General features: G+C 34.9%; 1 protein-coding gene across 1 annotated transcript in view; it reads right to left on the bottom strand.

Annotated features, from left to right (window-relative positions):
* Positions 1 to 15,356, bottom strand: part of ADGRB3 (adhesion G protein-coupled receptor B3) — a gene marked incomplete at its 3' end in the record, with an annotated part of 439,964 nt that overhangs the window by 77,854 nt on the left and 346,754 nt on the right. Inside the window, exons 18-19 of the mRNA XM_084203695.1 lie at positions 14,382 to 14,485; positions 11,566 to 11,668 (exon numbers count right to left, since the gene is read on the bottom strand). Coding sequence (XP_084059821.1) covers positions 11,566 to 11,668; positions 14,382 to 14,485 — 207 coding nt within the window. The remainder of the gene's footprint in view (positions 1 to 11,565; positions 11,669 to 14,381; positions 14,486 to 15,356) is intronic.

Here is a 15,356-nt window from a genome sequence, read left to right as displayed (position 1 = left end):
TGGAATGCACTAAAATCAGAGAACATCTAAGAGCAGGGAGTATCTTAGGGAAAGTAAGAAATGCATTCAACTCATTGTGACCACACATGTGGCCTTCTAATTTGTCATTCCTAACTTTCACCTTGTAAATCCCTAAAAAGGTGTTTTCTGTCATATTCCAGGCTGGAGCAAAAGACAAACCCTACAAGAGTCCATGAACATGGTGGGCTACTTTGTAAGAAATGCCCAGCTGGCCAGAGCCATTAGAGATTTGAGTACCATAGTTGGATGCTGCCTCTCTTTCTTATGAGTTCCTGTGATTTATTGTCATCACAAAATTATTCAATAGTGAAATTGATATGCTGAAAAATCCTACACAATCAGGAAAATGGCATGCTGTAAGCTGTCTTCTTTATTTGAAAGTGGAAAAGGCCTGTATAGAAGCCCCTGAATTACAAAATGTTGGCTTTTATCACAATACTGTCATTTGCAAGCATAAGTTTATAGAGTAGAAGTTGTGACCTTTCTTCTCTGCTATGTGTTTTCACTGGTATATCAGCTTTTGAGGCCTAAATATTTAACCACTCTAATCTGCTCTACATGTGGAGTGCTCTGTGGGTGACACTTCCAGACCAGTTGGAAGCCTCTGCTAATGCAAAAAAAAAAAAAATTAATTCTTTGCTTCCACTCATGTGTGACTGTAATCAATAAGAGCAAAGTTTGTCCCCTTCACAGCATTACTGCTTCTAGTACAGCTTTTCCCTGTAGGTGACCCTACCCTCAACTCTGGATGGAAAAGGAGCATCTTTTTTGCACCATTTTATCTCTCACAGTTTCGCATCCAGCCTTCTTCATAACATCCACTGTTTCTGTGTATCAATGAACATTTCTGTGGTCAAAATCCTCATTAATGGAGAGAAAACAGTCTTAGCAAAACTGAATGGGTCCTCACTCTGTTTCTAAAAGAGAGCTGGCAGATCTCAATGTGCTGACACTGAGAGAAGAGTGCAAGGCTGATACATTTACTCAAGCTTTTTCCTATGGGAGGGGCAAGTATGAAATAAGTTGAGGTTCTCACCAGAGGGAAAAATAAAAGAAAAATGTTTATATCTATTAATAAATCAAATGGAAAATTTGTTGATGTTGGAAATACTCTCAGAGCCTTAATGATAGGTTTATTTTTATCAACAGCAACAATAATTAATAATTAATGCTTTATGTCTCTCAGATCCATCTTGGCAACTAAAATTAGCAAGTATAAAATGTTACATTTTAGACTATATTCTTAGCAGGGATGTCTCCTACAAAATCTTGCAGACTATATTCATGTCTATCACACTCTGGATGACATGATATAGCCAAATTACCTCTTGGAAGTTTATTTGTATTCTCTCTGGTCCTCTGCAGGGAATTCCCTTACTGATGCTCTGTGACCTGCACAGAACAGATAGCTCTGCCTGTAGAGCCAACAACTAAAATTAGTGCCATCCTCTGAACATGAAGCAGCATCTCTAAACCAGCTGGTATGTACAGGTTTAGAGCAGTCTGGCTAATGCTTTATTATAGATTTATTCTCATATTTTAAAAGCTACAGAAAACAAAAACTTCTTGCAGACCATGGTGAGAGAACCAGAATGCCACAGGGGACTATTCAACATCTGAGCCTAGCAAGAAGTTTGGAGAAGAAGGAAGCTAGGGACTGCACTGGAGGGCTACTTGTTTTGTGCATTCATAGTCATCCATTCCTTATTCCCTAGCTTTCAACGCCATTTAGACAAATTCCTTCCAGAAGTGTAAGCTTTTGTAGCACACCGGCAGATTTCTGCCCATCAGTTTCTAAGGGAGACAACTGAATCCAAGTGCCCTACACCAGTTCTTCTAGATGACATATGATGACAGGTTTTAATATAGAGAACAGAAGGACCATGAGCTGAGATTAGAAAGCCCATCTGAGTTATTATTATATATTATTAGGAGAGTGTCACTGACAGATACCAAGGTCTAGTTGCACCGAGTGTAGCATACACATACTTTGAATGGCAATTCTGTTAAGTGCTCCTTTGCCAAAAAAAAAAATCTGGATTTGTTTCTTTGGCTCTGCTTTGCTCATCATACCTACCCACTGAAATATTGAAAGTTCAATGAACTGAGATCTCCAGAGGCTCCAACACAAAATGAAGTCATCATGGCATAACGAGTGTCATATGAGCTGTATCAATAACTTGTGTGCATGCTCCTAGCCATGGCAACTGCAAGGCAACACAATTTGGCTTAGTTCTGATTCATTCCAGGCTTTGCATTTGCTACTGGAAAAATGTGTGCACTGGGATTAATGACACAACTCCAAGTTTTGAACACTTCCTATTTGCAATCAGCAGGAAATTTCCTAGAGTTAAAAAGATACGTTTGATTGTTTAATGCCTAATGTTTAACAAGGACAGATTCATTCTTTAGGTATTCATGGACTATGATTGAGTCTTCTCATTAACGTTTAAAAAACTCTCTAGAATATGTTTCTACTAGTGTTAGGTATTATTGCTGAATTTCTTTCCAAAAGGAAGAATCCTTTAGAAGTGAATGGAAGAAAATACTTGATCAGGTATAAGTCTTACGTATTTTTTTCTGTGCTGACTTTAGCAGCTGCAGTTTCTGAATGACTACAAGAGTCAAACTGAGTCTAAGAACCATTCTTGTCCATCACTAATGCTGTCCTGATACCAAGGTCTAACAATTATTCCTAGCAAAACCATTTTTCTTCCATTGTAGTACAACTGCAATTCCTTGTTGGATATTCAGTTCAGTAAAATGTTATTACTATTCTGTATTTACTTTAAAAGATAACCAGTGTCAAAATTAAGGTTTTATAGCAATAATTAAATTGCTAACACTCAAGCATGAATTCTGATTGATTTGACATAAGAGGATATACACTAAAAGACAGAGACTTAAAAGCCCTCTTAAATATAAGAAGTGTTATATCTAAATGCAAATAACAACAGCTTTACAATTAATCCCATCTTTTTAAACCCCAAGTTTCAACAGCTGTACATTCTGACATGAGGTTTTGTTGTCCTGTATGGCTCAGCTAAGCTTGTTAAGGAAGCTATTCTCTTTCTAATCTTTCACCTAACTTTAAGTGGTATTTAAAGAATAATACATCCATTTAGATTTCTAGCTTAAAGAAATTATTTAGCAAATATGTGATAGGTTGCAAAAGCAATTTTTCTTGAAATGGAGAGCACAGAGCAAAAATTATATGCCACACCACTAATTAGAGACAGATATGTAATCACTTACTAATGGAACAACATTTTGTGCCAAACTTATTCATACTTCCTTCCAACTGCTGGACTCCTTGTGCCAGATATATTTCCATTTTCTTCAGGAGAGATAGATACTAACATGTTTTCCATCCTGTTTTTAAACCCAGAAGTCTAGTGCATACTGAACTTTCTTGACATTACAGGAATTCTATCAGTTTTAACAGCTTGAGGCCTTTTTATTACAAACATGTACACTTCCCTGCAGGGTTCTGGAAATCTCACAATTACATTCATTAAAAATGTCCATGATTATAGCCAAATGCATGTTTTCTAGATTTACCTTTACAGGTTCCTTTCAACAATTATTCTGAGCATAACTTTCTATTAAATTCCACAAAATACCTACTTATTCATCCAAAATGTCAGTTTGATATGAATTTTGACAAAACCATTAGAAGAGAAAAATACCAGAGCACATTTACTGTCAAATTTGTCAGTACCAGGCTTAATGTCTATGGTATGACTCACTGAGATTCAACAAAATAAGCATGTACGTCCATGAAAACAAGTATAAAAAGGTCATGTTTCAGCAGCAGTCTAAAATTAGAAGCATTACATGCCTTTTACATTAGCATCAAGAGGATCTCTAGGTACATAATTCTGGCTTCCTGGTCATACTTAGTAGTCCCTTTATTTGGCAAGCTGAGCATCCCTCTCGTGACAAAAACCTACTGTAACTCAGAGATCAGCACTGGTATTTCTCATGTCATAAATATGCTCAGATCACACTTGCTTAATGCTGACTTCATTGACTTGGGCACACAGTGACCATCATTTCTTTCTCAGAAAGAAAAAGCAGGAAAGGGATTGATCACACAGAATTTGTGTGATCATCCTTCTCTATCTTATTGTTAGCCTCAGTCTAGAACAGAGATTTGCATGCTGCTTGTCCCACTTCCCATGAAATTTCACTTGACATCACCTTAAAGAAAAGATAGAAAGTGGAAGTGAGAATACAACTCTGATCAGACCAGTCAGAGAATCAGATCAATCCAATCGTTTTTTTTTTCTGATAAAATGCTCTCGTTGATGTGATTGCAAGATATAGGGCCTAAAAATTATGACCTAGGAAAATAAAAGGAAAAAAATGCAAAACTGTACAAATGAACTTCATGGTGCATGTCAAGGTTAAAGAATACCATATGTTCCTATAAATATGCAGACCCAACAGGGAGCTGTAGCGATGTAGAAATAAAAATCTGCACAAGAGGTGGACAATCTTTTGCAAATTTACACTATTATTGTTAAATTATAGTCCTTTAAAAATGACTTAGTTTTCTATTGTTTCATTCTGTTATAGAGAAAGAGTGATGATGTAATAATTACTTTTGTAGGGTAGAAGGTTTATGTTGCATTTATCTCAGAGCTGTGATTTTTGATGTATTGTTTTACCAGGTATCTATTAAAAAAAAAATCTTAGTGTGTTTCTGTATCTGTTTAGGTTTATGTGACAAAGGCTTTCTATGCCTAGATTCTTAGAAAGGATACTTCACATACAAAAATCCATCAGAAGTTCAACTTTTGTGTTACAATGAAAATAACAAAGTAACTTGGTTTTGATGTTGCTGTTGTTATCATACTTAATTAAACCCTTTAGTCTTGTGATGTTAATTGCCATGGTAACTCCATTATTAAAATAATTTTTAGTATTGCTTAGAATTGTCTATTGTTTCCTCTTTCTTAAAAGTAAGATCATGTAAGTGAAAGACATGAGCATTTCACTGTTTGTAGATTGTTCAATTTCTCATTGACTACCTTTCTATTTCTATTGAAATTCAAAAAATAGGCAAAAGAGAAGTGTGAAAAAGGTGTGAAGCCCAAAAATAGCTGCTTGAGTCATCAACAGATTGTCTGAAATAATTCAGAAAGGTGTTTGTTAGAGAATGAGCTGTTTTCCTTAGAGCTGTGGGGGTGAATTCTAGAACAGAAAAAAACTACTCTAAACAGGTTGTGAAGCTCAAGGAGGAAAAACCACACAATTCTGGGAAGAGTAGAAGCAGAGAGTTACCTCAGGAAAGTCTGAGCTAGCTGCATCTCAGAGCAACCTGTCAGTGCCTATAGAAAGGTCATTGACAAGAAGAAGCCAGGTTCTTCACAGTGATGTGTAGTGGGATGACAATGGGCATAAAGAAACAAGAGGAGGTGCATGCCAGAGATATGGAAACACATTTTGACTGTGAGGACAGTCAAGCTGTGGATCAAGCTTCCCAAGGAAGACGTGATGTTACCATGCCTGGAGGTTTTCAAGACTTTACTGTTATATAAAGTCCTGAGCAACCCGTTTTGCCCTAACAGCTGACCCTGCCTTGAGAAAGAAGTTGGATACATTTTCCAACTGCAACAATTCTGGAATTCTAAAATAGTTTAAGAGCTTTTTAAAAGGTTCTGGGGATAGTATACAAGAGAACACATGCTCCTAAAATCTAACCAATTTCTTCCCTGTAACCTGCTTACAATCAAAATGTCTGTTTTGTTTAGATATAGCAAAGTGAATGATGAAGTTGATGTATTTTGAGAAACAGTCTGACAGGCACTTTTGAGAAGAATGTTACCTTCTCCTCTGAGGCAGGTAACAGTAACATGAATGACAATGTGCAGTGATCTTGGTTAAGAAAGATCTGCTCCTAGAGGTTCTCTTGAGAATCTAAAAGCAGGTAGTTAATTCAGCTGATGTTAACAGGTTTTGTCAGAATTTGGCATGGTAAAACAGCGTTGCTTCAACAGACCTATTCCTGTAATAGTTATTCAGCTAAATTGGCTTTTCTCCCTTTGGTTGTTTCTGAGTTTTGAAAAACACAGCAGACAGATGTGTGTGGTGCAGTGCACTCTGACTCCTGACCTATTTACTGGTGTGTTTCTGGGTTGGATGACCCATACCAAAGGCCCTCTGGGTCAGCTGTTTAAAAAGCTGTTACACGCACAGAAAAAGATGACAATCAGCAGAGTAGGTGTTAATTTGGAACTCAGATACCGATAAAAATGGAAGGATATATTTTCCCAGGCTTCAGCTTCTTAAATGGAGGGTATTCCCTTGAAGTTCTACAGAAAGACTTGAAATATGGAGTGCTACTGCTTGACATACTGAATTCCCTACTTCCTCATTGATTTTCTAAAACAACCTTAATGCTGCGTTAGCATCATTTCTCTGTTCATTCCATCTGCTCTGAGGTCTCCCCCGCTGTTTCCTAGGAGATATATTGCCACAATGCCTGCATCTGTAAGTCAGTGGCAGATATGGGGCAAGAGCCACGTGGTTAAAGGCAGCATTAGTATCACCTGAACATTTGCAGGTTTCTCAGGGGATCCCACCACCCACCGTCTCTCAAAACCTGAGGGAGCTCTAGTTTTGCAGTCAGCTACTTTAGAGCGCTATGGGAATGGGATGCTTGGCTTCTCAGCTTCTTTCCACTTCTACTTGTTTCTTTCAACATAACACCTCATTAAAAAAATACTAAAAGTGGGTTATTTTTGTCCAGTTAGTCTATTTAGTGAACATTCTAATCTTATTATCTACACATTTTCATGGGGTTTTGCTTGTTTACAATGTCAGGCTACTGACAGTTTATGTTATGGTGATCAGGACAGGCCTTTGTCATATCCTTTAAGGTATGGTCAAAGAGATTAACATCAAAATACAATAGTAAGCATAATAAACTGGATATTGCAATTAAACATGAATGACACAGAATATCAGGGTTACTAAATCTCACATTAACATCTTCCCTGTTCTTTCCACACTAGGCACACAGAAATCTGACTATGGATAAAAAAATGCACTGAGTCTTACAGCATTTTAAAAGCATGTTTTAAAAATATTTAAAAATATGACACTTTTTCACAAGTGACCCAAACATCAGCAATGAACCCTTAATTATAGCCAGTATCAGATTATATAGAAAATAATTAACTTTTTCTCATAAGTATAAGGAATTCTATTTTCTTTTCAAAATGTATTTAGCTTTGTTTACTTCACAGGAAAAATAAATATGCAGGAATTGTTTATATCAAAAAGCAAATGTGTTTTTGTTTAGGCAAAACTGTGAAGAAACCAAGATATTTTCTGAACGTATCCAAAAGGAAAGAGAACTTATGAAAAAAATCCACATAATACTAATCCATAACTTATGGGGGTAGAGAATCTATTCATTAAATGAGATCAGAAGCCTAGTAAAAGTTTATACCTTAAATGTTAAAGGCCCACATATAGAAGAAATACAGCCATTTTTCTAGATGGCAAGAAGAACATTAGGAAACATAAGATAGCAAGAGTTATGATACAGTGAGAGCTACAAATCACTGATAGATATTTCCTAAAAATACCTGTCAGTCTCTTCAAAGTAAATTTTTTTTACTTCGAAATAAGGGTAACCTATAAAGTAATGCTTTTGTAGATGTTAGGGACATCTCTCAGGTTTTGTGAAATAACAGGTATTTGAGAAATTAAGTTATAAATGAGAAGTTTTATCATTCCTTAATTCATGAGACTTAATTTCAGAGTTAAAACTAAATTAAGTTGTTAAAGTGTAGCAATTGCATATTGTCAAGTTTAAACATGATTATGTGACTAACTTTTAACAGTGGAAAGAAAATTATACAGAACAATATCCTAAAGTAAATAAATATGCTTCTCATGCACAGTATAACACCAACTATATTTAAACAAGATACATAATTAATTTCATAATATTTTTGCAATTTCAGCCTTCAGTGACCTGTATTTCAAAACAGGATCTGATAGAACAGAAACATTTTAAACAGTCAGAAACATTAAGAAAGCTTTGAACAAAGTTCTGTTTTCAAGGTTTAGGGAAACATAATGAAAAAATCAGAACGTTTCTCAACTGTGTCCTTCAACAAAATGCAAAACATGTTTTACAAAGAAGGAACAAAGGGGCAAAGCTTTTCTGTTGACAAAAGGCGTTTTGCTATCCCAAGCCAAACCTTACAAGGGAAACCCTACTCGCCTCTCTGACTTCCCTCATGAACTGCTCTAAAACAAGCTGAAATCACCCATGACCTCAACCTCTGTTCTACTGTTGGTATCCTCAGGTTACTTAAAATGGACCAAAAAAAATCACTTTTAAACAGGTAATATGTGAAAGGGAAAATCTTTTGGTGTTTCAAAGAATATAAATCCCTTGTACTTGTCCCCAGTAAATATTTTGTCAATTTCTGACCATGGGAGGTGATCTATTTTACTGAAAAAAAAGGACAGAATGTAGTTGAACCAAAGAAAGCAATTTTCAAATTCACTTAGCTTTCATTAAAAGAAGCTTTTGCAAAAACATTGATGATATAGGCAGCTTTCAAAAAGCAGAGATAAACCTAACATTCTAGGATATCTATGATTTTTTAAAACCAGAAAGAAAATAACAAAAAACCTATGCTTATCTAAACCAAGACTCTCAGTGTTTTTTTCTATGTCATAGATGTCAATGGGTGTAATTAAAACAAGCCACAGAAATTCCTTGGAGATTGAATAGCACTGAAGTAAATAAAAGTAGTTTGTGAAGTGTTTAATACAAATAAAGGAAACCACACACTGCAAACAAATCAACAATATGCTGTTTGCTATAATACATCTTTGGTATGCTTAATTTACATACTGTTCAACTTTAAACTGGAATTCAGCTTTGATGACATTTACGAGGACCTACTCAAAAAGGAAATATACACAAATAAAGAACTACAGAAAATTTAAATTCAGAGCAAAACTAAAGCACAGAAAAAAGGGATATGCTTCAGCACTGTGAATATTAACTTCATCATGTGGATGTTAACTAGCTGCCCCAATAATATAAGAATAGTGTAAACAGAAGAAAATGAATGGAACACAGTAAAAAAACTCAAACTTGGCATATTATGTTTCTCAAATGTTCTCCAATACACTAAGAAAAAAAAGAAGAGCTCCTCTTGTTGCCATAAAATACTACTTCAGCATTTATTCATCAAACAGTTTTTGCTGACTTGGATATTATATTGTCTTAATAAAATATTCCCAAGATTTCTCCCAAAATTTTCAAACACTAAAAACTCACATGGTTTCACTTCCAGTAAATAATAAAATCTTGGAAACAAATCTAAGATATTTTTAATCTTAAATCACAGGTCAGGACCTGAGTCTCTTTCTAAAGTTTTCATGTACGGATTTAATTTTCCAGCTCAGCAAAATGAAAATTTAATTTTTCCTACAGTTGCCAGTACTGCAATCTAGATGTATGGACTAAAATCAAACACTTCTTGGGATCATATAGGATCTTGAAAATTAAAAAAATCAGAACTTGAATTTAAATACATCTGATGCCTATACACATCCTTACAAACACAGTAAAGTCATACCCAGATATGATTGGTTTTATTTGAATAAATCTTCACTAAACAGTGGTGTTAGCTGGCCATTTTTGTTGATGGTGCATTCACAGGCCAGCCTCTTGAAGCTACAATATATTCAGGTATCAGTCAACACTGTGATAAAAATAGTTTTGGTTTGTAGTAAGGGATGTCTTGCTAGATATAACAGATGTATTTTGCCTTTGATCCATTAGAAGTGCTCCCTGGCTAGAAATTCCTGATTGGTAGATATATCAAAAGCAAGATGGGGGCTCAAAAAGAAGACAAATGTAGAAGAAGTGTCATTTGACAGTAATTTTTCAGACTGCATATTAAAAATGTAAACCTCATGATGTGTTTTTTTCTGTCAATTATTTCTTTTGATATCTGCATTTTTGGATCTGTTGGTCTCTAAAATATCTCAATGTAATATCTCTGAATTTTGAGAAGTTTGGGAAGAAGAAGTGAAGGAGCTCAAAGAGATTAAGATTAATAGAAAGGAACTGGATTAAAGGTGTGTTTTAGTTCAGACCTCCCTGAGTCAAATATCAGAGGAAGGCTGCCAGCGTACCTAGGAAATGTGCTCTCCAACACAGTTGTTCTGATGCCCTCAAACTCTGATTCCACAGTGGCAATGTACACAGGAACTTGCATCTACTGAACCATATCTATTCTTGAAATGCATAATAAAATAGTAAATATGACTATGTAGGAAATTCCAGGGAGGATTAATTCTGTACTCTGGTATACTGAAGCTGTTAGCACATTGCTTTTTTCCCCCGAATAAAATCTGTGAGAGTTACATGTCTTCTTGAAATCCATATTTTGTTTATTTGTACCTCTACACACTTTCAAAACTTTAAAAGCATATTAATATCTTGACTTCAATAATTTTGTTATCATGTGTGCTGGAAATTACTGTGCATGGTTTGGATATGTTTTACAAAGTACAGCTATGTGACTTGCATTGAATTTATGAGAATTCTGGCAACTAAACTTCTAAGAACTTATTTGAAAAGAAGTAAGGATTAATTACAGGTGTGTTGTAGAAACATCAGTTCCTATAGCAGATGATGAACATTATTTCATTTGATATCAGAAAAATTAAGATGAGCAGTGCATGAAGTAGTTTAACATGGTAGGAAAAAAACCTACTTTACAAGCACTTGCTTACTCCAAAACTTCACAGCATTCTATCACATATTTCCCAGTTAACCAGCTACATCCTATTTTCTATTCCAAGCAATCCTGTTGTTATGGTTGATTTCAAGCAACCACTTATTGACACTTGTGAAAGCTGCCTAGCATCACCAGGCACTGGGTGATTCCTCAAAACACTGGCAAGCCTGCTGCTCTACAGGAGAGGCACAAATGGCAATGATGTTCAGAGAACAGATTATTAATAAGCAGCAATAGATCACTAAGTAAGCCATGTAGGGTTATTACTTTCTTACAGCTATATCAGTCAGACATCTAACTGTTCTATGGCTTGTTATGATGTCTGTTTCTGCACATTTTCAAGAATCGTACTCCAACTTCTAAGCAATTTCTACTTGCCTTTCGAGTACCAGTGTGTTAATAAAAAGACAAAAACACTGTAGCACAATCCTATTACAACTATTATAATGAACCAGAATTTGTGCTTTTGATGTTGAGCCTTTGAACTTTTTTGCTTTGAAATTTAGTTATAAAACACACAAGTCTACCACAGAGAACACAGCTTATCTAGAGGGAACAATACCAAAAGGGATTTTTGGAAGGGAAATAAAGACTATGCAAGATGGTAAATATTTTCCCTTTTCTCTTAATATTTTACCAAAACCGCCAAGTCCTATGAGTATAGGACTAAGTGGATGTAATTATTTTAACCTAAAAACAAATAAAACAATGATATTAATCTTTAAGGGAAAATTTAATACAATCCATCTCATACCTTGTTATGTGTCTGAGTTTGTCCAACCAGGATAAGGATATTTGATGAGATAATTGACAGGCAGAAATTGATAAGAATTATGGACCTCTCAGATCTGATGTACCTGGTAAAAAAGAAAAAAAAAAAAAAAGACAGAGTACAAATTTTATAAAAGGAAAACAACTACTAAGTCACACAAAGCTTTGATTTATTTCTTGCATTAAATATTGGAGATATTGGAGATACTCTGAAAGAGAGGTGTTCCCTTTCATCTGCTCAGGAAGAGTATTAGAGAGCTATAACAATACAAACATGAAAACTGTGATATTTTGATAGATATTGCAGAATTTCCTCTTAGCATCTTGATGCATTTTAAAAATAATCTGCCAATGATTCTGTTGAAAACTGCTGGCAACATGGTTCTAACACCATACTGACAATAATGGGCTTACATGCATTCATGTCAGGAACTTCTTATGCTCTCTGATTGTCCCTGGGAATATCCACAGCTGGCACAGACCACTCATAATTACTAACTTCAGCAAAAATATGGTGATTTATATAAACAGAAGTTTGATCCACAATGCATAAATAAGATGCAGGTTGGTGGATGATACTATGGCAGTGAATTTTGAAACATGTTATTGGGACAGGGATAATATTAATCTTGATGTACCAATAGTACTGTAATATACTCATAACACTGAATGCCAAAATATATCCAAATGTGTACAGAGAGATTAAATTATAGCAGTGAACATCATAGTCACCCATGCAAACTTATCATATTCATTTTACAAATATGTTTAAGATGAAAAAGTCAAAAAGTCTTATCACATATTTGATTTCAAGATGCAAGTGTTCTCATTTTTCTGTATACAGCCTTTCTATATGTTACAGGACAAAAAGAGAATGATTATGGTTACAACTCAAGTACCTTTCTGACCTGATTTTAGAGCTGTTAACAGTAAATGCTGAGCACTAAAATAATGAAAGTTAAGGGTGGTCAGTTTCTCTGAAGACCATGCCATATCTGTATATATTCTATGACCACTACTATATGCTTCTCACTGGAGTTCAGTTAATATTGCTGTCTCCTCCTGGGATGTACACCCATAGTTGACTCTGAGGAAGTAATAAAAAAGGCTGTTGAACCCACAAGAAAGGCTGAGCTTTGGACATGAAATTAACTACAGTCCTTCTTGCTTGCATATCAAGAGATACGGGATTACACTTTTCTAGTTAGACAGAACAACCCTAATACCACAATCCGCATTCTTCCTTAAAATATAGCAACATTATTAAGGCTAGTTCTATGTATTTGTAAACAAATACAAGAAGTCCAGTGCCTTTGTTTGCAGAGAGAGCACACTGCTACTTTCTAACTTGTTAACTATTAATTCACCTGGGCCAATTCCCAACACTGAGTGCCCATGGATTACAAAGGACCTTAGTGGTTGAGTAAATACAGAGCAAAGCATTGACTTAAGCCATAACACATAACATTTTTATCTCCACTTAGAAGTTCACAGAATCAGAGAATTACTTGGGTTGGAAGAGAACTTAAAATCACCCAGTTACAACCCCCTGCAATATGGGCAGGGACACATACCACTGGACCAGGTTGCTCAAAACCCCATCCAAGCTGGCTTTTAACACTTCCAGGGATGGGGCATCCACAACTTCTATGGACAACCTGTTCCACTGCCTCACTACCCTCACAGTGAAGAATTTCTTCCTTGTATCTAATTTAAATAATGGAGTAGACCAGTTACACTGAGCATGACAGTATTTCTATCCAAGTGCTAAATATATTAAGGAGTGCAAAAATAACACCATAATTTTTAGATGGGAATTGTATCCTGAAATACTCTCATTCTTAGTTTTGACAGACAAGAACTGATAATTTTTATAGTCTTTTATCATAACTTATATAACTGGATATTCTTAATAATTATATATATATATTTCTAGTCCTGAGTCTCTGTGGTACATAAGAGTGATAGAGAAGTAGGTGTAAAATTATCAAGCTGCTTCTAAAAGCAAAATTCTATTGGTTGATTTTATATTACTCTAGAATTTATTGTTTCATCCCCTTGTTTCTTATTACTTTCATAAGAATCTATTTTACTTTAATTATTGAAAAAAGTGAAACTAGAATCCATGTTCACTTTTTAAAAACATTTATTACTTTGCATGACTTTTCATCTTATTTTTCTGCACTAAGACATTAGGCTATTTCTCATTACTTCTCAGATTAATTTACTCATAAGTATTTATTGCACCTTTAAGTCAATATAGTATTTTAATACTGCATACTCAGGACGGAAAGAAAATCTATCACTGGGATGTACCATGACACTATTTAGGAGTATTTAATTTTATAGTCATTATTCAAACTTATAACTGATGTGAACAAACTCAAAATCAGCTGACTGAATCTCCCTAGATGTGCCACATCAATATTACTTTATTTGTAAGTTTTGTTAAAAAATGTAAATGGGAGAAAAGCGGCTAAAGGTATAGGCCAGGAACCCCACATGAAATATATCATATGTAGGAATCCTGCATTTAGCACTATGAATACCCCACCAAATGAGGACTACCATTCCCATTGAAGTGGAGAAAGAGAAGAGTGGGCTCAACCATCATTAGCAGGCCAAAGCAGTAAAACTGATCAATCTCATCAACAAATGCATCAAAGCATGCACTACATTTTCCTCTTTTTTCTTCCTCACTTTCCAAACAATAAATGTGGGCTCTAATACTCTTTTTAAACTGCCATTCAAATAAATATAACAATGTATTTACATTTAGTTTTCCCAACCATTACATACCTCCATAATGCTGCATAGACAACTGCTAGAGTGATCAAGGCCAAGCAGGAAAGACCACTGCCTACTATTAAGGTCACTGAGGGTGTACCAGATGATTCCATGATCTGTAAGTTACAACAGGCAACCATGAAGAAAAAACATCCTCAGCACTTAAACTAACAAGTCAAATTAAAAAAAAACAAACAAAAAGAGCAAAATTAAAAGCAGACAAAGCATTGCAGATTGTTTCAGTAATATTAGTTATGAAGAAGAAATCAACTTAATTCCAAAACTGATCCCTACGTAACTCTGAGATCTGCTTAATACATTCCTCAGAGGCCTCTGAGTTTTAAAATGCCTTGTAGTACCTGCCAGATACTTTGAAAAATAAACTAGTAATATTGCAGTGTAACAGGAGACTATGATATTAGCACAAGTTTAAATGACTCTCCAATTAACATCAATTAAAAGATATATTTCTCTTCAGAAGTAGCAATATTTATAATTGTGCATTTAACATACAGCTTGGTTTCACTCTAATATATTGAATACTGTCCAGTAATTTGTCCCATAATTTGATTCATGCTTGTTGCAGAATGACCAAACTTCTGACTTTTAATAACTTTGACTTCAATCCACTGTTCTCACATGCTTAATTTCCTTGGGCCTAGAAGGAATGGCAGGATATCTATGGCAACAGTATCATACTCCTTCACTAAAAAAAGCTACAAATTCAGAATTATTTCATTTTTACTTTGTGTGTTAATAAAAAATGAAAATAAATTAATGACCTTGAAAACAAACTAGCTTCCCCTGCTCTAAGGGAAACTATTATCCTCAGATATCAGGTCAGTTTTTTCTTCTCTATATATATATTCTCATATTCTGAAATAGACATGGGTTTTACTAATAAATATGGAAAAAAATTTAGATCTAAAAGTTCTAAAGGATATCATGCCTGGTTTATCTAAATGTTTTGAAGCTTCAGGGACGTAT

The sequence above is a fragment of the Fringilla coelebs genome (assembly GCF_963513975.1).
Source record: "Fringilla coelebs genome assembly, chromosome: 3".
Taxonomy (NCBI): Eukaryota; Metazoa; Chordata; class Aves; order Passeriformes; family Fringillidae; genus Fringilla; species Fringilla coelebs.
Note: the sequence above shows the minus strand (reverse complement) of the source record. Positions and strands in the feature narration are given on the sequence as shown.